The sequence below is a fragment of the Phalacrocorax aristotelis genome, chromosome 26 (assembly GCF_949628215.1).
Source record: "Phalacrocorax aristotelis chromosome 26, bGulAri2.1, whole genome shotgun sequence".
NCBI classification, from domain to species: domain Eukaryota; kingdom Metazoa; phylum Chordata; class Aves; order Suliformes; family Phalacrocoracidae; genus Phalacrocorax; species Phalacrocorax aristotelis.
In genome coordinates, this window is record NC_134301.1 from 13,442 (window position 1) to 34,636 (window position 21,195).

General features: G+C 55.6%; 2 protein-coding genes across 2 annotated transcripts; both read left to right on the forward strand.

Moving 5' to 3' along the window:
• Positions 1-1,074: 1,074 nt before the first annotated feature.
• LOC142048702 (keratin, type II cytoskeletal 4-like) lies at positions 1,075-7,335 on the forward strand. Its single transcript, XM_075075839.1, has 9 exons — positions 1,075-2,348; positions 2,944-3,161; positions 4,143-4,203; positions 4,423-4,518; positions 4,626-4,790; positions 5,019-5,144; positions 5,356-5,576; positions 6,111-6,145; positions 6,254-7,335. Exons 1-9 carry the CDS (start codon positions 1,809-1,811, stop codon positions 6,559-6,561), a joined length of 1,770 nt encoding a protein of 589 aa, XP_074931940.1. The 5' UTR covers positions 1,075-1,808; the 3' UTR covers positions 6,562-7,335.
• A 4,748-nt stretch (positions 7,336-12,083) lies between these two features.
• LOC142048700 (keratin, type II cytoskeletal cochleal-like) lies at positions 12,084-17,314 on the forward strand. Its single transcript, XM_075075838.1, has 9 exons — positions 12,084-12,740; positions 13,409-13,623; positions 13,822-13,882; positions 14,133-14,228; positions 14,403-14,567; positions 15,028-15,153; positions 15,361-15,581; positions 16,001-16,035; positions 16,140-17,314. Exons 1-9 carry the CDS (start codon positions 12,084-12,086, stop codon positions 16,469-16,471), a joined length of 1,908 nt encoding a protein of 635 aa, XP_074931939.1. The 3' UTR covers positions 16,472-17,314.
• Positions 17,315-21,195: the final 3,881 nt, after the last annotated feature.

The following is a 21,195-nucleotide window of genomic DNA, read 5'->3' on the forward strand; positions in this document are numbered from 1 at the left end:
GCTCGTCCCTGGGACGCGGGATGGATCTGGGAGGTTTCCCCACCGCACCGTGGTGGGGCAGGACCTCATGGGCGTTAGCAGGGCTGCTTCGCTGGCCCAAGAGCCGGCGTCTTGGGCAAGCGCCTGGGCCGGCGGCGAGCCAGGAGCCGTGCCAGGAGCCGGTGGCGGAGCCGCCCTGGGAACTCCCGGCAGCTACGCTCAAACCTGGGCTCAAACAGGTTCATTCGGTTTCTCGGCAGATCTGCCGGTTGCGTAAGGTCAGGGAGATGCAGCCGCCGCCTCCTTCCCCCACCCCACCCCGGCCCCGCGCATGGGGAGCCGGGATCGAGCCGCTTCCCTCCTCGCCCCGGCCCCACCGCGAGCTGGAAAACCGGGGATCGCGGAGCCCCCCCGGGGCGGGAGGGGGTTTCCAGGCGGGAGCGGGGCCCAAGGGCAGCCCTGCCTTTCCCGGTGCCCCACAACGCGGATCCCCGCGGGGCGAAAATCCTGCCGTCGAACAAACGCCCCGATGAGGTTCAGGAGGAAAAGTCCTCCCTTCCTGCAGAGGCGCCGGGGCTCCGATTTGCATCTTTGCAGGGGAATAAAATAAGCCAGGGGTGAAGAGACCCGGAGCTGAAACTGGTTCCCCAAACCTCTCCCACGAGCGTCTCCAGTCAAAGGGATAATTACGGCCTTGGCTTTTATTGTCACGGCTTCGGCTGCAGCTTGTGGTTTGGGGGGAAGATTTATGGCTTTGTATTTTAGTTTTAGCAGCGGGCTAAACGGGGATCCTCAGTTGGAAGGCGTCTTCAGACACCTCCGCTCATTAAAATATAAATTAAAAGCGGTTAAGCAATTAAGCTGTATTATTTTTCCCCCCGACAAGGCGAGCTCGCTGGCGGCGAGCGCCGGGCCGGCGGTGCCAGGTGCCACGTGCTGCGGAGGGGGCTCGTGGCCAGGGGCCCGCGAGGGCGATCAGGAAACATCCAGCCTGGGAGGGACGGGGACCCGCCGTCACGGGCGCGGGGCAGAGCTCCTCGGCCCCGCCGAGGGCGCGCGACGGCGAAGGAGCGCGATGTCTTGGTGCCTGCAAACACCTCCGTGTCCCTCCGGGCTCAGTACACTGGTCAGAGCGATCTAAAATGACTTTAAAACCTTCTTAAAAAGTGTTTCTAAGTCTTCTGTATTGACATAAACCCAGTTTGACGTCCCTGCCGAGGACCAACGCTCTCCGGTTATGAAACAGTGTTGGACAACCCGAGCGAAAGCGCCTCTGAGCAGGGGGTTGAACTGGAGCGCAGCGGAGGGTGTGACTGGGAAAGCACGTTTTTGCTGGAATTCAGCGAACCAAGCACCTGCCATCAGGCTCAAAATGAGTGATTTAGGTAAAACAAGGGTCTCCCTCGAGGGTGTAATACGTCAAGGAATTTGTAGGACTTTGTCACAGCCACAAGAGGCTCAGCAAGGCCCGTGATGAGTTGACAGCTGCAGCTCAGAGAGTTTGATCTGCGGCCGTGCTTCCAACACCAACATCGGCTTTGTTTTTCTTAGCTCTCGAGGGAGTGTTTTGAGGCAGGTCACGGTGGTGGCAAAGAGAGGAGGGCATCCTTCCAAGCCCTAAAACAATGAATAGAATAAAAAAAAAGAAACAAACCAGAAGACGACATCTCCACTCCCCTGACACCCGGCCAACTCCCTGAGCACATAAAAAGGGGCGCTCAGCCACTGCACCCACAGGACTCACCTCCTCCTGCCTCCGAACCTCCTCCCGTGCCCTGCGCCGCTCGGCTCTTCTCCCTTCGCGGGTTGGCTGCTGGGGAGCCGCCACCATGTCTCGCCAGTCCTGTGCTCTCGGCAGGGGATTCAGCTCCAGCTCCGCTTGCTTCGGCGGCAGGAGCAAGGTCCCGCTGGGCTCCGTGTCCCGCGGAGGGTGCGGGGGACCTGGCGGCGCCGGTGGCTTCAGCAGCAGGAGCCTCTACTGCGTGGGAGGGAGTAGAAGCGTCTCCCTGGGAGGGCTCGGCGGAGGTGCTGGTGTCTGCAGGGGTTTTGGGGCCGGTGGCCAAGGAGGCTTTGGCTACGGCTACAGCGCCGGGGCAGGACTTGGTGGCAGCCTTGGTGGCGGGGCCAGAGGCGGCTTCGGTGTAGGCCTCATCGGCGGCTTCGGTGGCGTCGGCGGAGGGTTCGCTGGTGGGATGGGAGGTCAAGGCTTTCCCCCTTGCCCACCGGGCGGCATCAAGGAAGTGACCATCAACCAGAGCCTGCTGGCCCCACTCAACCTCGAAATCGACCCTGAGATCCAAAAAGTGCGGACACAAGAGCGGGAGGAGATGAAGCAGCTCAACGACAAATTCGCTTCCTTCATTGACAAGGTGAGCGGGGCTTCAAGCCCGGGGCTGGGAGGTGGAGGTCTGAGCCCACCACGGCTCGTGCTGCTTGCAACTACCGGGAGAAACGCCCCCAACAATACCCAGAGACCACCCCAAAGAACCCCTGCAGACAGAGGGGGTGGCTGGAGAAGTGACTTAAAGCCAGGAGGAGGATCCTCGGTCCTTAGGACCACAACACTGGTGCTAGAACGTGGGACCACGTACCTACGTGCCGAGTGTCCTCAGAGGGGTCTCTGCTGATGGACTCTGTCCGTCCGTGGGCTGAAGGACTCTGGGTGTTTCGGCATATCTTTAAGGAGAAGATGCCAAAGCTCTGAAGGTCACCGTGTTTCTCCCGTTTAAAGACGGGGGGGTTGGAGAGGGAAGGTGACCCGCCTTTGCCCACTCGTCCTAGAGCTGGGGTCCCACCTGTCCAGTGGGACCCTGGAGGTATTGCTCATGGAGGTGAGAAGAGGCAGGACGGTTAAACTCACTAAACAGGAAAAAATTATGGAAAATGTAAGAAAAAAAATTAAGAAAAAGATGCTTTTGGGAACAGCCTGACTCTTTTTCTACCCACACCCCTGCGATCGTTTAGGTCCGGTTCTTGGAGCAGCAGAACCGAGTCCTGGAGACCAAGTGGAAACTGCTGCAGGAGCAGGGTGGCACAGGGACGGGCGGCAGGAACCTCGACCCCTTCTTTGAAACCTACGTCAGCGGGCTGAGGAAGCAGCTGGACAGCCTCGCAACCGAGAAGCATCAGCTGGAGGCAGAGCTGAAGAGCTTCCAGGACATGGTGGAAGACTTCAAGACCAAGTATGTCGCTCTCGGTGTCGTCACGGTTGGGCTGTCTGGTGGTGAAACAGGGATAAAAGTGTACTTTGAACAGTCAGAAAATTGAAAGAATCGTAAGGATTGGCAATATTTCCCTTGTTTCAATGATCAGAAAATGTGAAAGGTTTTGGGGAAGTTTTCATCAACTGAGTTTTGACAATAGGCAGCGATTTTCCAAGGTATTTCTCAATATGTATTTTGTCTGAGTTATGCTTCTCACTGAAGCAGGATCCTCCACTGTTTGTCTCCCTCACTTAAGAATCCCTGACATTATGATTTAATGAACTAATTAGATCAGTTGCTAAATCCTACTATAATTTCCTTGCGGATTTCCTCATGGATTCTTCCATAATATCCTCCATCATTTGAAGCTTAGAGCTCTCTTTGGAAGGACGATGTGGGGTTAAAAAAAAAAGGGAGATTCTCTTCCGGCTATTATTTATTAGATTAATTTGTCTAGCCGGAACAAAGCCGGGAGAAATGCTTCCGCTGAAGGAGTTACAGAAAGTGGTGGGAAAGCAAGTGTGGGACTCATCGGTCTCCACCAGACCCCTTCCTCTACCGAGGGTGCAGGTTGAAAACCGGCTTGGCCTTGGAGACCATCTCCACCGCCCCACGCTCTGCAGCGCTTCCTCGCCCCAAGGAGCAGCTGGAAGCGGCCCGTGTTGGGGACCTGGAGGTCCTCGGGTCTTGCAGAGGAGCTGGAGTGGCCAGAGCCACCAGGCCTCGGGTCAGGCAGCGGCAGGCTTCCTCTTGGCAGGCTTTTTCAGGCAGGCGCTGGAGGTGGCAGGAGCCAGGACTTGCCGAGCAAGGCGAAGCGCTGCTGCTTGCCCGTAAATCTCGCTCACGGCAGGTCTATTTTTGCTGCGTTCATTGGTCTGAAGGCCAACAACGCCTAGCTGCCAGCAGCAGCCGGAGCCAAAGCAAGCAGCCAGATTCAATCTCCCCTCTTATAATCAACAGGTACGAAGAGGAAATAAACAAGAGGACAGCTGCGGAGAACGATTTCGTGCTCCTAAAAAAGGTAAAGCGCTCTTCTGTTGTCATTTTTTCACCACAAAGGCCCGTCTCGGGTCAGAGGACGCCTCGGTTCCATCAGCACGGATTCGTTACGGTGGCACGTAGCCCAGGGCCCCTCGATGTACCTGCCAAAGGGGGTCGGAGCGCAAGGGGCTCCCCGTGAAACGCCCCGTAACGCGCCCTGCGCCAGGCGCAAGGCTCTCACGTCCCGTTTCTCCGGCAGGACGTGGACGCGGCCTATATGACCAAGGTGGAACTTCAGGCAAATTTAGATTCTCTGGTAGATGAGCTGAACTTCCTGAAGTATCTTTACGAAGAGGTAAGTGGTGGCGCCGCTCCCTGGAGGGGGACGCTGGGCCAGAGGAGGGTTGCGAGACTCTAAGGAAATCACGGCAGGGCTAAAGGCAGACGTGGTGTGAATTCCAGGAGCTGGCTCAGGTGCAGAAGACCGTTTCCGACACCTCCGTGGTTCTCTCCATGGACAATAACCGAAACCTGGACCTGGACAGCATCATCGCGGAGGTCAAAGCCCGATACGAGGAGATTGCCAACCGGAGCCGAATGGAGGCCGAGTTTTGGTACCGATGCAAGGTGAGCGCTCCCCACCTTGCCGGCGGTCACCGACGGCTGGGGAGGTGGAAGAGTTCCTGGCGGTAGCTCAGACCACGCCGAGACCCGGCGATGTAGCTGGTATTGATCTGGCCAGGCTGGAGCTAGCGTGTCACGCTCCCCTTGGCTGGCACGGGAGGGGTACGGGGAGCTGTCGTGCGGAGCCGCTCACGGCGGACCTGACGCGCTCCTCTCGCTTCTGCCTACCAGTACGAAGAGCTGCAGGCGACGGCGGGCAAACACGGAGACAGCCTTAAGGACACAAAGGCCGAGATCTCTGAGCTCAACCGCATGATCCAGAGGATAAGGGCTGAGATCGAGAGCGTGAAGAAACAGGTAGGGGTTGCATTTGCAGAGCAATGGGTGTGAGCGCTTGGTAACACCCTTCAGAGCTTCCCTAAAAGCAAATACTCTGGTAACTGTCCCTGTAAGCACGAGGGGGCCTGATGCATCGGTGACTAGCTGAGCCCAAGTGATCTGGGGTCGTGGTTTCGTCTCGGACCGGCCGCCCCTGCCCCACTCATCAGCACCACATCTTCTCCTGCAGTGCGAAGCGCTGCAGAGCTCCATCGCAGATGCCGAGCAGCGCGGGGAGCTGGCCATCAAGGATGCCAAGGCCAAACTGGCCGAGCTGGAGACAGCCCTGCAACAGGCCAAGGCAGAGCTGGCGCGGCAGCTCCGCGAGTACCAGGAGCTCATGAACGTCAAGCTGGCCCTGGACATCGAGATCGCGACCTACAGGAAGCTGCTGGAGGGCGAGGAGAGCAGGTGGGCGAGGATAGAGCAAGAGCTTGGTGGCATCCGCTGAATCGATGGGGAGAACACGGCGCATCATGTCTCCTCTATTGAAATATGAACGGTGTTGCCATTAGCTATCAACTGGTCTCTGCTCTCTGGTGCCCAACGCCAGGCCCCGAGGGGATGGCAGGGAGATGTGCCTGGGGAGGGTTAGGCTGGGCATTAGGAGAAGGCTCTTCCCCCAGAGGGTGGTGGAGCCCTGGCACAGGCTCCCCAGGGAGGCATCGCGGCACCAGCCTGGCGATGTTCCAGAAGCGCTTGGCCAAGGCCCCCAGAGACACGGTGTGAATTTGGGGTGTCCTGTGCAGGGCCGGGAGCTGGCCTCGATGGTCCCTGCGGGTCCCTCCCAGCTCAGGGCACCCTGTGGTTCTGTCGTTCTATGACTACGGCCCTATCGCTGCCGTTATTTATGCCCATGGTCTGAGGGACCAAGCCTGGCTTCATGGGGCGGGACCGGTCCAGACGCTCTGGCTGGGGCTGACGCTCCGTCTCTTTTCCTTGCAGGATGTCTGGAGAGTGCCAGAGCGCCGTGAGCATCTGTAAGTAGCATTCCCCGCTCCCGCGGGAGCACGGTGGGCTGGGGCTGATGATCCAAAACTCCGCGGTGGCATCAGAGGTAACCTCGTGCCGTCTGTTCTTCTCTGCAGCTGTAGTGGGAGGCGGCAGCGGCTCCGTGGGAGGTGGATACGGCGGCGGGCTGTGCCTTGGAGGAGGAGGAGGAATCGGACTCGGTGTTGGGAGTGGGAAAGGCAGCTGTAACACTGGCGGTGCTGGCTTCTGCTACAGCCTGGGAGGGAGCGGGTTTGGTGCCGGGGGAGGATTCGGTGCTGGGGGGGGATTCGGCTCTGGAGGGGCAGGATTCTGCTCTGTGGGCGGGGGGTGTAACTCAGTGGTACTGGGGTCTGGCACCATCCAGAGGAACACCAGCTCTACGTCTTCCAACCGGAGGGCCTAGGGAGGTGAGCTGTCTCACCCCTGCCCAGCACCCAAAGAAGGAAGGAAGCAAATGTCACGACGACCACCCCGCCCCCCTTCGTGGCCACGGCGATGGCCATCAGCTTCACGTCAAACCGCCCCGCCCCCCGCTTCAGAAACTGCACGGAAAAGTAAAATACGGCTGCATTCACCGGCTGAAACCTGCGATCCTCAGCTGCGTTTGAGACCGGCTCGCTTCGCCAGCGCTCCCCTCGAGACCCCGCAAAGCTGCCGGTCACCGGGGTGCCGAGCCTCGCTCGGAAGCAGGACCCTCCCGTCCACCGGGAAGCCCCGGGCACGGCCGGGATAAGGCTTTGAAGCCGCGCGGTCCGAGCGAGAGGCGTCCTGCCGGCGGTGGGTCGAGGGGACGGGTCCACGCGCTGCTCGGAGAAGTCGCCTCCCGTGGAGCCCGCGGAAAGGCTCGGCGTCTTCCAAGACCTTGCGCTGGATCCAGATGTGGTGCAATTTTAATGGGTGCTACTCATCAGCCAGGGCTCGAGCTCCAAAACAGGAATTTCCTAATGGTGACTAGTCCCAGCTGAAGACATTTCTTACCCCACGGTAGCTTGTGTTTTTTTTTCTTTTCTAAGCCAGACACCAGCAGTTTCACCCATGTTCTTTAGGATCTGTTGTAAAATATACAGTTTTGCTCAGGTTTTACCCTTTCATTTTGGTCATGGGAACACTTGGCTTGTTTGCTTAAGCCTTTCTCCTTCGGCATGTGCCATGCCCTAATAAACACTAGAGGCAGTAAGCTTGTGTGGTTTTCTCTCTGACCAAAGAGTTTCGTGTTGCAACAAGACTGCTCTTTTGCTGAGATCTGAAAGCGCTACCTGACTTTCTCTTGCCCTTTGAAGTTTGCATTTAAAGGGACCAAAGCGAACGCGTAGCCCCGTCTCCCGCCCTTCTCACCCCTCTCCCGCCCCCAAACTCTCCAAAAAATCGGTTCTTCCCTAAGTTCGGTGGGAGGGTGGAGGAGGTCTTGTGGGGTGAGGTGGCTGGGGTGGCAAAATTGCCGGGCCAAGCTCGGCGTGATGCTCTGGTCCGGCTGAGTGGGTGAAACGCAGGGGGTCCTCTTGCATCGCGCCCGTGGGAGCGAGCCCGTTCCCGGCAGAACGGCAGGAGGGAAAGAGGCAGCCGGGCTGAGCCTGGACGCTCTCCTCTGCCCTTCTGCTGGGTCTCCTGGGGCCGCTGAGGCCGTTGGCCCCGTCGGAGCGAGCAGACTTGCAGAGCCAGTTGATGTCAGGAGACCGTTCCCTTCCCCTTTCTCTTCCTAAGCCCTTTCCTTGCTCGTGTTGGCCAACTTGGGTCATTGCCCACCTAGTCCACGCCTGACTGCCCACTGCCTCCAAGCACACCGCTGGCCTCCACCCCAGGGTGGTCCCAACGCCGCGGTGCCCACCGCTGGCGCTGTCACGGCGAAGACATTGCACAGCCCTACGTGCTTTTGGAGCATCCTACGAGGGTCGGTGTGGAAGAGCTAATTCAGCTCCAGCTAATTCCGAGCTAATTCCTCGGTATCCACGGCGTTGGAGCCAGCCCTGCAGCTTTTGCTGTTGTCTGGACTGGCCAGGGAGCCACGGGTTGCTTTTAAGGTGTCTCCAAAAGGTAACTGAGACCATGGGAAGAGCAAGATCCCAACCACCCCCTGTCAAGCCTTGCCTCTCCACAAAAGTAGAATATTTTTGATGACCTGTCAATTTAGAGCCAAAACCTCCCGGTGTGGTTTGACCTCTTGCTCAGGAGACCTTGAATCACATCCCTGGTCAACCGCAGACTTGCTCTGAGATCTGGATGAGTCACGTCATTTATCCCATGCTCCGTTCCCTGTTTGCAAATGCTCGAGACACAAACGCACCAGCCGCTGCGGAACGTCACGCCGCTGCCAGCAAAGGCGTGTCACGGCTTGGACGGGGATATGGTTTGGGCAATGGTTAAATAGTCTAGTGAGTTGTAAAGGGACCTGAGATGGCGTTGAATGAAAAGACTTCTACTTCCCTCGGAGTCACCCCGATCTAGCTGCCTCTGTGTAAACTTGCCGCCAGCACATGACTCCTGCCATCGGGGCAGCTTGATGAGGAGACAAAAGGCTTCTGGATGTGTCCAAACGCTGCAGTTAAAACAAACAAGACACCAAAAAGCCCTCGCCTTTTGTTCCTGTGATTGCACCAGAAACTAGGGGAAAATTCCCCCGGGCTGGGCCGAGGTGTGACATGAGTCCCGCCTGCTGTCGGAGGAGCGAGAACGTTTTACGTGGCCTGAAATGTTTCGTTTTGTCGTGATCTCCTCACGTTTTAAAAGTCTCTCCTAATGCGGTGACAGCACTTAGATGTCAAGTGTTTTATGGAAAGCGTGGGAATGAAGTGTTTTGTTTTGTGTTATTTCCATTCCACCCCCCCCCCCAAATTGTGCCTTTCTGTGGCTGGAGACTCTTCCTCAGCTCGGTGGGCGTCAGCGGGCAGCCTCGCTGCTGAAACGAGCCTTTTCCTCCGAGTATTCAAGGCTTGAGCAGCTTTCCCTGTATTCCTGACATTTATTTTCATCGAATCAGAGAATACTTTGGGTTGGAAAGGACCTTTACGGTCATTTCCCTTCATCAGGGCTTTGGGTACAACGATGTTGTTGGAGATCCCCGCAGTCTAGAGCTGCCTATTGCATCCGAACCGGGCGATGATGTGATATCCAAATCCCGGTTTGATTTCCTAAACTTGGCTGGAGACGCGGCCGTGACTCAACGAGCGCGTTTTCCAAACGCGGGCGCTCGGGACCCGAGCGTTGTGCTGACTTAACGCGTCTCCTCCCAGCGGGGCTGGGAACGGGAGAACTTTCTGATCACATCGTCCCGCTCACAATTAAAAAAAAAAAAAAAAAAAAAAAAGAAAAAGAGAAAAACCCAACCAAAACCCCCCCGGAAAAACATAACCACGTGCTTGGGAACGCGGAGGGAGGCAAGGGCAGGCATTGCTAAACTCGTGTGCACGGGTATATACGTGGTTCCGTCTATAGGAGCTGTAGATACAGGGGGTGTAGCTGTACAGATGTCGCGCCCCCCCCGAACCTCGCGGCGTGGCGGAGCCTGTTTGCCTGATCAACCAGGGGCAGAGCGTGTTCGCAGCCCGAGCCCCCGGAGGCGGCGCTGCCGGGTCTCGCCCGCGAGTCGCCTCTCCTCTGGAAGGGAAGGGCTGCCGAGAGACGGCTCCTGCCTCCCGGCCCCGAGAGGGGATCAGGTGTTTGCCGAGATTTCGGGCTCCTGGTTGCGGGGATGTTCGAGGTTGTGCTTCAAAACCCCCCAGGATGGGCGGGCGTTTGTCCCAGCTGTGGCGTTTAGGAGACAAAGTCTTGCTGAAGCCCAGCAAACCACACGGGACCTCCTCAGCCCACCTATTTATTGCCTATAAACGACGCCCTACAACCACCAAACCGCCCCCCGTCCTCCCCACCCATTCGGTCTCACTTGTTGATATTATATATATTTTTTTAGCCGTATCTGTCCCCCGATCTGCCTCCCCGCGTGCTCACGGGACCACGCTGGTGCCGGGGAGAGGGGTGGCACGAGCAGGCCGTGCGGGGACGGTTGTGTTTTTCACTGGAAACGCCAGTTTAGCTGCGCATCGGGTCTGTAGGCACTTTTGAAAATGGGTGCCTGGGCGATATTTTTAGAGGTGTTTAAACACCTGAAGACACGGAGAGTTGCTAGTGTGGATTTTCAAGAAGCGTTTAATTGCCCGTGTCGTGTGGGAACTCCCGAGAACCTTGTCAGGCGGGTGCTGGCACAGTTAGATGCCTTGATAGTCATAGAGGCTTTTGGACTTCAAAACTCCACAGAACCGCAGACCGGTGCGGGTGGGAAGGGACCCTTCGAGGCCATCGAGTCCAACCCCCTGCCGTGAGCAGGGACGTCTCCAACTTGACCAGGTCGCTCAGGGCCCCGTCCGACCCGGCCTTGGATGTGTCCAGGGATGGACCATCGACCCCCCGCTCTGGGCAACCCCTTCCAGTGTTCCCCCACCATCACCTTCTTCGGGAGCTTTAAGAATTCTGCTCTCTGGTGCTTCTGCGGTTGAGGATAGTTGAAAACTAACAATAAAGCTGGAATTCTCAGTCAACTTTTTAAAAATAAGACCGTAATCGTTCTTTGATAAGCAGGCTGCTGCAAGACAAAGGGATGGATGCATGATGGGTCATACTCTTATCACTGCAAGCTGAACTCATAAGCTAGTCCTTTCTCAGTATGCCGTCACAACCGGAGTATTCTGACACGCTTCCCCCTTCCTAAAACCTGGTGAGCGCTTGCAAATAAGCTTAAAAAAGTTACCTACCCGTGCTCGTGAAGGAGGGCTCAACACAGCGCACGGGTCTGCCCGCCTGCCAGAAACAGGTTTGCACGTAAATGCTGGAGGAAGCCCGGCGGCTGAGACCCGTGCCTTTCCCAGGTGGAAGTTACCGTGCCCTCTGTTCCCCTCACTCCTCATGTCTCTACCAGCGAGCCGAGCTCTAGCATCCTCTGCCTAGCTAATTGCCTTTAAATAGTTACAGGGTTTATTATGTGGGCAGCACGATTTTGCATGCCTCCTTCTCTCTGTCTGTCCTCAGAGCCGTCTGTCTAGCTGTCCACACTCCCCGCCGTAGCAGCTGATGCCTCCTCTGGCTCTTCTCATGGTCTTGGAGCCTTCGGAAAATCCGAAAGGGATTTCGCGTCTGTGATATCGGTGGCGTTCCTCCGCTGGGGCTGAGACTACCTTGGCACGAAGACTCCAGAACTCGCTTTCAGCGAGAGTTTGGTCCAACAATAAATGAATTTCCAGTGCCAACCATCGCTCCGGCATCTCGTTTCTGGTAAGGTTTTATTTACCAAAAAGACGCAGAGCCTCATCAAAATGCAATTTGCTGAGCCCTGGCTCTAGATTGAGAAACTACTTCGCAAAGCCAAAGGCAATTTTCCATGTAAAAAGAAGGCTAAGGGTGTAACATAGGTGTGTTTTGGGAATTGTGAAAGCCCTGCTACAACTTGGCATGGACTACAGCGCTTGCCTGCCATGGGGCTTTGGAGCGAGAGATCAAAATAAAGATAAACATAAGCAGGGAAACAACCACAATGGATGAAAGGTGAAAAAAAAACCGAGGAGTATATCCTAGGGAGACTGTTACTGTACCACAGAAGGGTAAGACTTCTTAGTCATCGAGGGCTGCCATTTGGTAGACACGGTTGTATCTTTTTTAATTTTCTCCTGCGTTACAGGGTGTGTTTCTGGGTAGGGTCAATGTTTGGCAAATTGAAGATGAAAATCTGTAAACCACGCCACGCTGATGAAGACAGTAACTGTCTCCTCCTTCACGCCCATGCAAACCCAGCCCACCTCCAGAAACAGATAAAAGAGAGCATCCGCTGCCCGCGAGCCAGAGGGACTGACTTCCCTTCCCTCTGCACGCACCTCCTCGCAGCACAGCTCCATCCGTCCTTCTGGTCTTCTCCGTTTTTGACTCTGCTTGGAAGCAACAGCCATGTCTCGGCAGTCTGTCTGCAGAAGCTTTGGAGGCGGGAGTAGAAGGGGCTACAGCTCTTGCTCTGCCATCGGTGGTGGCTTCGGAGGCGGCGGCAGCAGAAGCAGGGGCAGCTACAGCTCGTTCTCTATGTCCAGGGGAATTGGAGGCGGTGGACGCTGCGGAGGGTTTAGCAGCAAGAGCCTCCATAGCATGGGTGGCAGTGGAAGGATTTCCATGGGCGGATGCTACGGCGGTGGAGGATACGGAGGCAGAATGGGAGGCTTCGGTGGAGGCTACGGAGGAATGGGTGGCTTCGGTGGAGGAATGAGTTGTGGAGGAATGGGCGGCTTTGGAGGAATGGGTGGTGGCGGAGGAATGGGCGGCTTTGGCGGAGGAATGGGTAGCTATGGTGGAGGAATGGGCGGCTACGGCGGAGGAATGGGCAGCGGAGGAATGGGTGGCGGTGGAATGGGCGGCTTTGGTGGGCCAGGCTTTGGCATGCCAGGCTTTGGTGGCCCCGGTAGAGGTGGCCCTGGAATCCAGCCAGTGCAGGTCGACTCAAGCCTCCTACAGCCAGTCCATGTTGAGATTGACCCCCAGATCCAGCAAGTCAAAAACCAGGAGAAGGAACAGATCAAGACTCTTAACAACCAGTTTGCCTCCTTCATTGATAAGGTGAGAGGGGCGGGATTGTCTCTAGTTAAGGGTCAAAACCAGGAGGAACTTTCAAGTTCTGCAGAAATATTGTCCTTTTTGAGCTAAATACAAGTAGGCTGAGAAGCTTGAGCAGAGCTTTTTTATTAAGTACTGCTAGGGAAGAGATGAGAATCTCTCTTCCACGTGAGATCAAAGCTATGTCTTCAGGGCTTTAATCTAACCTGTTGCACCAAGCTCAACTAAGAGGTTATTTCTGCAAGCAGGCTCAACGCCTCCAAACATCTCCAGGTTTCAGACACAAATTTTCACTTCTGTACCATTCTCCTTCCAATTACACTCCCATTTAAGTGTTCACTAACATAATTTCTTTTCTCTTTGTTTTCAAATATCCAGGATTTTCAATCTAGACTAGAAATCTAAGATTTCTATACTCCCTGCACTAGGAATGTACCTGGAGCAGGTGCTACACTTAAAAGCTCCTTTGGCTTGAGTAAGACGTAGAAATGTCCTCCTTTTCCCGACCTTGCAGTTTAGGCAACAAAAGAAATTAACCCCCAACCCCCCAGTGTTACCCAGTTCTCTCATCGCCACGCGAAGGAGAACCTTTTTACGTGATGAAATGGTGCCTTGGCTGCTGCTGCTGCTGCTCCACATGTGATGGTGGGTACTCGTGCGTTGGCTTTCAGGTCCGCTTCCTGGAGCAACAGAACAAGGTCCTCTCCACCAAGTGGGAGCTCCTCCAACAACAAGGGCCTTCGGGGCCAAGGAAGAACCTCGATGCCATCTTTGAGAATTACATCCAGAACCTGAGGAGGCAGCTGGACTCAGTCCTGGCACAGAGGGGGCAGCTGGAGTCGGAGCTGCAGAACATGCAGCAATACGTCGAGGAGTACAAAACCAAGTAAGTGCGGTGACACACTAACCCAAAAAGCAGCTCAAGCAACTTTCCTTCACACGCGTGCCTTTTATGGCAATTGTGGACATAGTTTTTTCCATCTAAATATTTCGTTCTGTAATTTTTTTTCTCCTTTTAGTTTGTTTAGTGTGGCCTTGGGCGGGAAAATTCAGGAAACTCAGCTTGTATTTTTACTCTCCACAGGTATGAGGAAGAGATCAACAGGCGCACAACTGCTGAGAACGAGTTTGTGGTGCTCAAGAAGGTGAGTCACGCGCACTAGAAAATGGTCGCTTGAACACGGGGCTGTATCTGTGCTTCGAGGGGACGCCCTCTTGAATGGGAAATCGGAGAGACGGTAGGATCTGTGGGCTGATATTTGAAGTCCCTTGTTTTTAATTTGCGTAAGTGAATAACACCGCCACAGCTGTTATCCTTAGCACAGGCTGTAATTCCCGTGGTCCTGAAGGATCTCCAAGAGGAAATGAAAGTGCTGTCTGTGATCCGTCTTGCAGGATGTGGACTGTGCCTACATGACTAAGGTGGAGCTGGAAGCCAAGGTGGGAGCTCTGACTGATCAAATCAACTTCCTGAGGTGCATCTACGAGGAGGTAAGAGCCCTCCCTTCCCCAGGGCTGGCTGGAGGTGCAGTGAGGAGCGTGGTGGCCACAGACACTGAGGTTGGGCTGGGGGTCCGTGTGGCTTTGGGCTGGAGAGGCTGCCTGGAGCTGCTGCTCTTTTCTTCCCTCCTCAGATGGTCAGGCTAACTCATGTCTCGGTTGTAGGAACTGGCCCAGATGCAGACGATCAGCCGGGACCTGTCTGTGGTGGTGTCCATGGACAACAACCGCCACCTGGACCTGGACAGCATCATCGAGGAGGTCAGGCGTCAGTACGAGCAGATCGCTCAGAGCAGCCGGGCTGAAGCTGAGGCGTGGTACCAGAGCCAGGTGAGCTGGGAAGCGGCCAAGGCACCCTGGGGGATGGCTAGAGTCTGCAAACGATTTATGGCACAGCGAGACATCTCTTTAAGCTAACGGTGCTGGAGCTCATGCGAGGGAGTCTCCAGAGGAATTGTGTCGCTTTTGAGGGGCCTGACTCACGGTGTCCAGCATCTCACTTTGGTGCACGGTAGCAGCCTCTCAATAAAGATGGCCAAAAATGTACCACAACTAGAAAACGCAAGCCCAAAGCGGCTTTTAAGATGCCAAGGGACTCTTATTATTGTGACTAAGATCGATTTCAGGGTCCCAAACCAATAATATTTGAACCATCTTTTACACTGAGCTGGGCATCCACGACCAACGTGATAGGTGCAGTAGCAGCGTATGAGCTACGAAATGGTTGATAAATCTTGTCCAAACATTGGGAATGTGCCACTGATGGGTTGCTTTGTCTCGCTGCCGTCAGTACGAACAGCTGCAGAACACTGCTGGAAGGCACGGGGACAGCCTCCGCAACACCAAGATAGAGATCCAAGAGCTGACCAGGAACATCCAGAGGCTGCGGGCTGAGATTGAGAATGTGAAGAAGCAGGTAGGGCTTGGCTACTGTCCCGCGGGGTGCTGGCACCAGGCTGGATCACAGAGGACCGTGTTTGGGCAGAAATGGTTCCTTCAACCACCCCTTGTCTACTTCATGTAGATGTTTCATTTTCTCTCCTTGACTTCTTGACTTGGGCTTGAAGGACTGATCCTAAGTGACAAAAAGAGATCGGAGAAAGTGTCCTCTTTTCTCCCTCAGAACCAGCAGCTGCAGGCAGCTATTGCCGAGGCCGAGGAGCGGGGTGAGATGGCCCTCAAGGATGCCCGGATCAAACTGGAAGAGCTTGAGTGTGCCCTGAGCAAAGACAAGGAGGAGCTGGCTCGCTTGTTGAAGGAGTACCAGGAGCTGCTGAACATCAAGATTGCCCTGGACGTTGAGATTGCCATGTACAGGAAGCTGCTGGAGGGAGAGGAGAACAGGTAAACACCTCACCTCTGATTTGAGAGGGATGCTGAGATCTGGGTTGGATGTCTTGAGTTTTGACAGTAACAGTTTAATCTCAAACCAGCTCCTTTGGTTAAAATGGGTAGATATGGCTGTTGGCACGCTAGGTGACATTTTGGGTGGCCAGGACTGACAGCTGGCATACCCTGTTCCCTGCGGGAGGTACGACTGCCCCTTCAGTTCTGTTAGGTGCAAACTATTTAATGAACCTGATGTTTGGAAGAACCTCATCATAAAGACGAATGTTCAAGGCTGTCCTTCCTTAAATACTTTAGTGATACTGAAGTTGCTGCTAAGGATGAAATGGGAAAGTGGTTTGATGATGAAAATGCAGTTCTCAGTTTTTAGGATGTTTCTTTGCTGGGTATTTAAAATTTACCGCTTTCCCTCACAGGCTGTGCAACGACGGCATGTCCAACGTCAACGTCTGTAAGTATCCGCACCTGTTCCCTCGTGAAGTAGCAGCAGACTGTGTCTTTCCGGAGGCACAGCTTGCCCGCGGACAGCGTGCGTGACCTGTGCCTCTCTTCCAGCTGTGGTAGGCAGGACCACCATCACTGGAGGCCGAGGAGGCATGGGCGGAGGCTTCGGCGGCGGCAGCGGCATGGGCGGAGGCTTCGGCAGCAGCGGCGGCATGGGCGGCGGAATGGGAGGAGGCATGTGTGGAGCAGGAGGAGGCTTTGGAGGTGGCAGCATGGGCGGCAGCTGTGGGATGGGAGGAGGAATGTACAGCGGCGGCTTCTCTTCTGGAAGCGGAAGGATCTGCGGCTCTGGAGGCGGCAGCTTCGGCTCCGGTGGGGGATCGTCCTCCGTACGGAGATGCGTCACGACCACCTCCGTCAAATCTTCGGGAGTGAGGTTCTGAGCCCCAGAGCCAGCTTGAGAAAGGAAAGAAGCATCTCCTATCTTCTCCCGGCAGCAGCCCAGCCTCCTTAAGTCCAGCCCCGGTGTCCTGCAATGAAACAAACTGTGTCCCCCACGGCCCACCACGTACCGGCTCGTCTACCCGGCCCCGGCCCTCCAAGGGCGCCTCGTGGCAACGCCACGCCCCGCCAGCAGCCCTGGCGAGCTGCCCGTTCGCCCCGAGCCCAGGGCTGCAATAAGAAAAGCCTGACCTGCGGCCACCCAGCACGGAGAGCTGGTTTACAGGAGGGAAACGCTCTGCCTTTCTTGCTGGGTTGTACATTTCTGGCTGCCTCGCGGCAAATGTGTATAAAACTCCTCTCTCTTCTTCTGGCCTCGTCTCCCCTCTTCCTCGACGGCCGTATCCCTGGGGTGCTTCTGCATGCAGTGCCTCCTGCTGCTTCCATTCACTAGCGGTCGGGGTCAGGGTAGGAGCAGGGCAAGCGGGACCCGTCCCTTGGCCGAGCCGGGAGGAGCGTCCATCTTCTCGGCCGCTGGCCGGAGGGATTGATTGCCCCGGGGCGGAGCACCAGGGCAGCGCTGCTCACCCGGTAGCCCCGGCTGTGCCGCAAGCTGGCGCTGCCTCTGGAGCCGCGGCTTCCGCTTCCGCGTGCCCCTGCCCTCCGTGACAGCCGGTAACAGCTCAGGCACACGCGGACTTCTTCTAAGGAGGACAAAGCTCGCTCTGCAGTGCCAGGCCCCCTGTGACATGGAACAAGGTGTGCTGTCCCCGCCTCCCTTCCTCTTCTCTTCGTGGTATGCCCTACTGCCTCGGGATGTTGCCGTGCTCAATAAACCGCAGAGAACATTCACCACGTCTTTGTGTCGCTGCTTTGGGAGCCACCTCTAGGCAGGGTGGTTTTAGCTGCTGGGGGAGCGACCTGGTGGGCAGGCGGGGGTTGTGCTGCTCACCGAGCCGTGCCTGAGCTTGGCGGGAAGGGACTGGGCGCGCGGGTGGAGGTAGGGACGTGCCCGAGCACGGGTGATGCCCCTGACTCCCCTCAGCCACTGCGTGCCTGTAGCACAAGCCCCTGCCTAGAATGGCAGGGTTTTGGGTATTCCAGGCACAAAATGGTCAGCAATTCAGCTGAGGCAGGAGAAATGTCCAGAACTCATGGCTCACCGTTGCACCAACCAATGCAATTGAGTGCCCGCTCATGACGTTCCCTCCTGATCATCCCCCAGTGGAGCAGGCTTTGGTGTGAAGGGAATAAGAGAGACGTGGCAATGCGGGCAGGTGGGAGGGCGGCTTCGCAGCCGCCTGTAAGCATGGGCATGGACGTTGGCCAAGCACCTACCCCCGGGGCACCCGTAGGCTGTGGCCAGGCAGGCTGCACAGCTCGGCACCCTCCGAGCACCAGGAGTCCTTGGGAAACCCTACCTCATCCTCCCCTTCTCTGACCAGCAGTGGGAACACGAAGGGTTGGGAAGGCGTGACACTCCCCAGGGGCCCGGGCTCACGTACCCACCAGCTCCATGGCAGTCGGACAAGACCCCCCAGTGCCGCCTCTTTACGCTGAGAGCAAGCGGGAGAGACCTGGCGCAGCTGGAGGAGGGGGCATGGGAGGGGAACGCTGGCGTGTTTGATCTGTGCTTCGGTTGCCACACCGCAGGAAGAGATCAAAGAGACAGAAACCGCTTCCAGCAGTGGTTCAGGAGTCCCACAACAACCTGCTGCGAGCTGCCGGTGTCCCCGCAGCAGGTCAGGAGGCTGCAGGCCTGGGCAGAGGCGCGGGCAAGGCAACGGGGAATGCTCGCGGGGCTCTCGCCAGAGGACCCCCTCCACGCGTTGCAGCCCCGCAGGGGCGTGCTAGAGCTGGGGAAGGCGGCTGGGTTTGGCCAAAGAGAAGTCGGCGAGAAGGCAGTGCCTCTGAGAAGCTGGGGCTGTGCCAGGAGCACTTTGGGGTTTGGCTTGGAGCGAGAATCACCTGTTTCTGTTCTCAGTTTTAAGAGTCTGTTTCTCCTCAGCTTTTAAATCTGAAACACAGCGTTGTGAGCCTTGGTTGTGATGACTCATTGCGCCATCCTGCGCGAGTCTGCCAGAATCTCTCTGCTGCGAGATCCGAAGCTGCAGCCTGGCTCGGACTCCGTCTACATTTTCTGCAGAGCTTACATTTTGCCAGCTGTTGATGAGTTTTGCTGTGCACAGCGCCTTGCGTAAGAGATCTGAAGGAATGGCTGGAGCCTAGGCTTGGTATTAAATCTTTTCTGGAGGAGGCTGAAGTGACTCCAGGTTTGGCATAATCTTCACATCTTGTCTGAAGACGTCAGAGTGACTCAATCTGGGCGTCTTATCTGTATGCGCTGGATGCGGTCAGCATCCAGGCATTCGGCTGACTTAACAGATCTTCCCCCTGTTGTGGAGCCGCCGTGTGGGATGTTACAACCAAGTCACGCTCCTACCAAGAAGGGCAGCTACCTGCGTTTGGCAATTGCAGGGAGGGCGGCCGTGAGAAGGGACGCCCTGTTTTCTCTAACCAAAAATCGAGCTGCCCTACACCTCCCTGGGACTGCCGTCACGAGCCAGTGCACTGGAGCGCGGGCTGGCCTGCAGCTCTTAACTCTGTCTTGGAGATGACAGCTGAGAAATAAGACCCTCTTTGTTCAAGCTGCTTTTGAAAGGCAAGGTGTCCCCTCCATGCTGTAGGGACGGCTGCCCGTCCTCCATCTGCAGCCTGTCGCAGAGGTCAGGCCACACACACCTGGCTAAGCCTTAGCCAACCATGACTTGAGTCCCTCAAGGGTAGGATGACCCTTGGCCAACCATGGCTTGAGTCCCGCAAGGGTAGGATGACCCTTGGCCAACCATGGCTTGAGTCCCTCAAGGGTAGGATGACCCTTGGCCAACTATGACTTGAGTCCCCCAAGGGTAGGATGACCCTTGGCCAAACTTGACTTGAGTCCCTCAAGGGTAGGATAACCCTTGGCCAACCATGACTTGAGTCCCTCAAGGGTAGGATGACCCTTGGCCAACCATGGCTTGAGTCCCGCAAGGGTAGGATGACCCTTGGCCAACTATGACTTGAGTCCCCCAAGGGTAGGATGACCCTTGGCCAACCATGGCTTGAGTCCCTCAAGGGTAGGATGACCCTTGGCCAAACTTGACTTGAGTCCCTCAAGGGTAGGATAACCCTTGGCCATCCATGACTTGTGTCCCTCAAGGGTAGGATAACCCTTGGCCAAACTTGACTTGAGTCCATCAAGAGTAGCGTAACCCTTGGCCAAACTTGACTTGAGTCCCTCAAGGGTAGGATGACCCTTGGCCATCCATGACTTGTGTCCCTCAAGGGTAAGATGACCCTTGGCCAACCATGACTTGAGTCCCTCAAGGGTAGGATGACCCTTGGCCAACCATGACTTGAGACCCTCAAGGGTAGGATGACCCTTGGCCAACTATGACTTGAGACCCTCAAGGGTAGGATGACCCCTGGCCAACCATGACTTGAGTCCCTCAAGGGTAGGATAACCCCTGGCCAACCATGACTTGAGTCCCTCAAGGGTAGGATGACCCTTGGCCAACTATGACTTGAGACCCTCAAGGGTAGGATGACCCTTGGCCAACCATGACTTGAGTCCCTCAAGGGTAGGATGGTCCTTGGCCAACCATGACTTGAGACCCTCAAGGGTAGGATGACCCTTGGCCAACTATGACTTGAGTCTCTCAAGGGTAGGATAACCCCTGGCCAACCATGACTTGAGTCCCTCAAGGGTAGGATGACCCTTGGCCAACTATGACTTGAGTCCCTCAAGGGTAGGATGACCCCTGGCCAACCATGGCTTGAGTCCCTTAAGGGTAGGATGACCCTTGGCCAAACTTGACATGAGTCCCTCAAGGGTAGGATGACCCCTGGCCAACCATGGCTTGAGTCCCTTAAGGGTAGGATGACCCTTGGCCATCCATGACATGAGTCCCTCAAGGGTAGGATAATCCTTGGCCAACCATGACTTGTGTCCCTCAAGGGTAATGCTCTCCAGTCCCCCACACCCTGTGCTGTGAAGAGACTGTGGTGTCGTGCAGCCTCCGTTGGAGGGACAGTCAATGACATTTATGTTTCTGACTCCTCTCATGGCTTTTGAAAAGGTTTCTCTGGGCTGGTTTGAGGTGTCGGTGGGTGAAGGCTGCTATCGGTGATACTTTGAAACAACACGTAGTTGCACAAGTCGCATGGGTGATTGTGAACATTTCTTATGAATGTATAAGTTCATACATGGGTCTTTTGAATAACCTTATGTTCCTTATTATTTTGAATCTGTTGAAGATATTTAATATATATTCTCACTGTCACTTTTTGATAATTTCTGCTGATATTATCTACAGAAAATGTGAATAGTTGTTTTATATTTCACTCATTAACTTAAACATATATTTGAGAGACAATGTCCAGGCAGGCAATACCTTCAGAATGCCTTTTGAATAGGATTTACAGACCCCAGTACCTCTCAACCAGCACCTCTGCTCCACTTCTTCAGCACCCTGCACATCAGTATCATTGTATATTTTTTTCATAATCTGGAACCTTATGATTAATTATTTAGAATTTCAGTTGCATGCAATCCAAAAATGGCTTTCTTTATTTCAGAGACATCCTACAGGCTACATTTCTAAGACACGTTCCTTCCCCAACAGAGTATTTGAAATCAAGAGGAGATACTGTGCCTGAGAAGTTGTAATAGCTCCATTTCCCC

What these genes read in the sequence shown, in the direction of transcription:
- LOC142048702 (XM_075075839.1), top strand. Translation starts at nt 1,809, where the DNA reads ATGTCTCGCCAGTCCTGTGCTCTCGGCAGGGGATTCAGCTCCAGCTCC. An exon ending in GTGGAAGACTTCAAGACCAA is followed by an intron (nt 3,162 to 4,142) that starts GTATGTCGCTCT and finishes TATAATCAACAG; the next exon opens with GTACGAAGAGGAAATAAACA. An exon ending in TGAAGTATCTTTACGAAGAG is followed by an intron (nt 4,519 to 4,625) that starts GTAAGTGGTGGC and finishes TGTGAATTCCAG; the next exon opens with GAGCTGGCTCAGGTGCAGAA.
- LOC142048700 (XM_075075838.1), top strand. Translation starts at nt 12,084, where the DNA reads ATGTCTCGGCAGTCTGTCTGCAGAAGCTTTGGAGGCGGGAGTAGAAGG. An exon ending in TGAGGTGCATCTACGAGGAG is followed by an intron (nt 14,229 to 14,402) that starts GTAAGAGCCCTC and finishes TCTCGGTTGTAG; the next exon opens with GAACTGGCCCAGATGCAGAC. An exon ending in CATGTCCAACGTCAACGTCT is followed by an intron (nt 16,036 to 16,139) that starts GTAAGTATCCGC and finishes CCTCTCTTCCAG; the next exon opens with CTGTGGTAGGCAGGACCACC.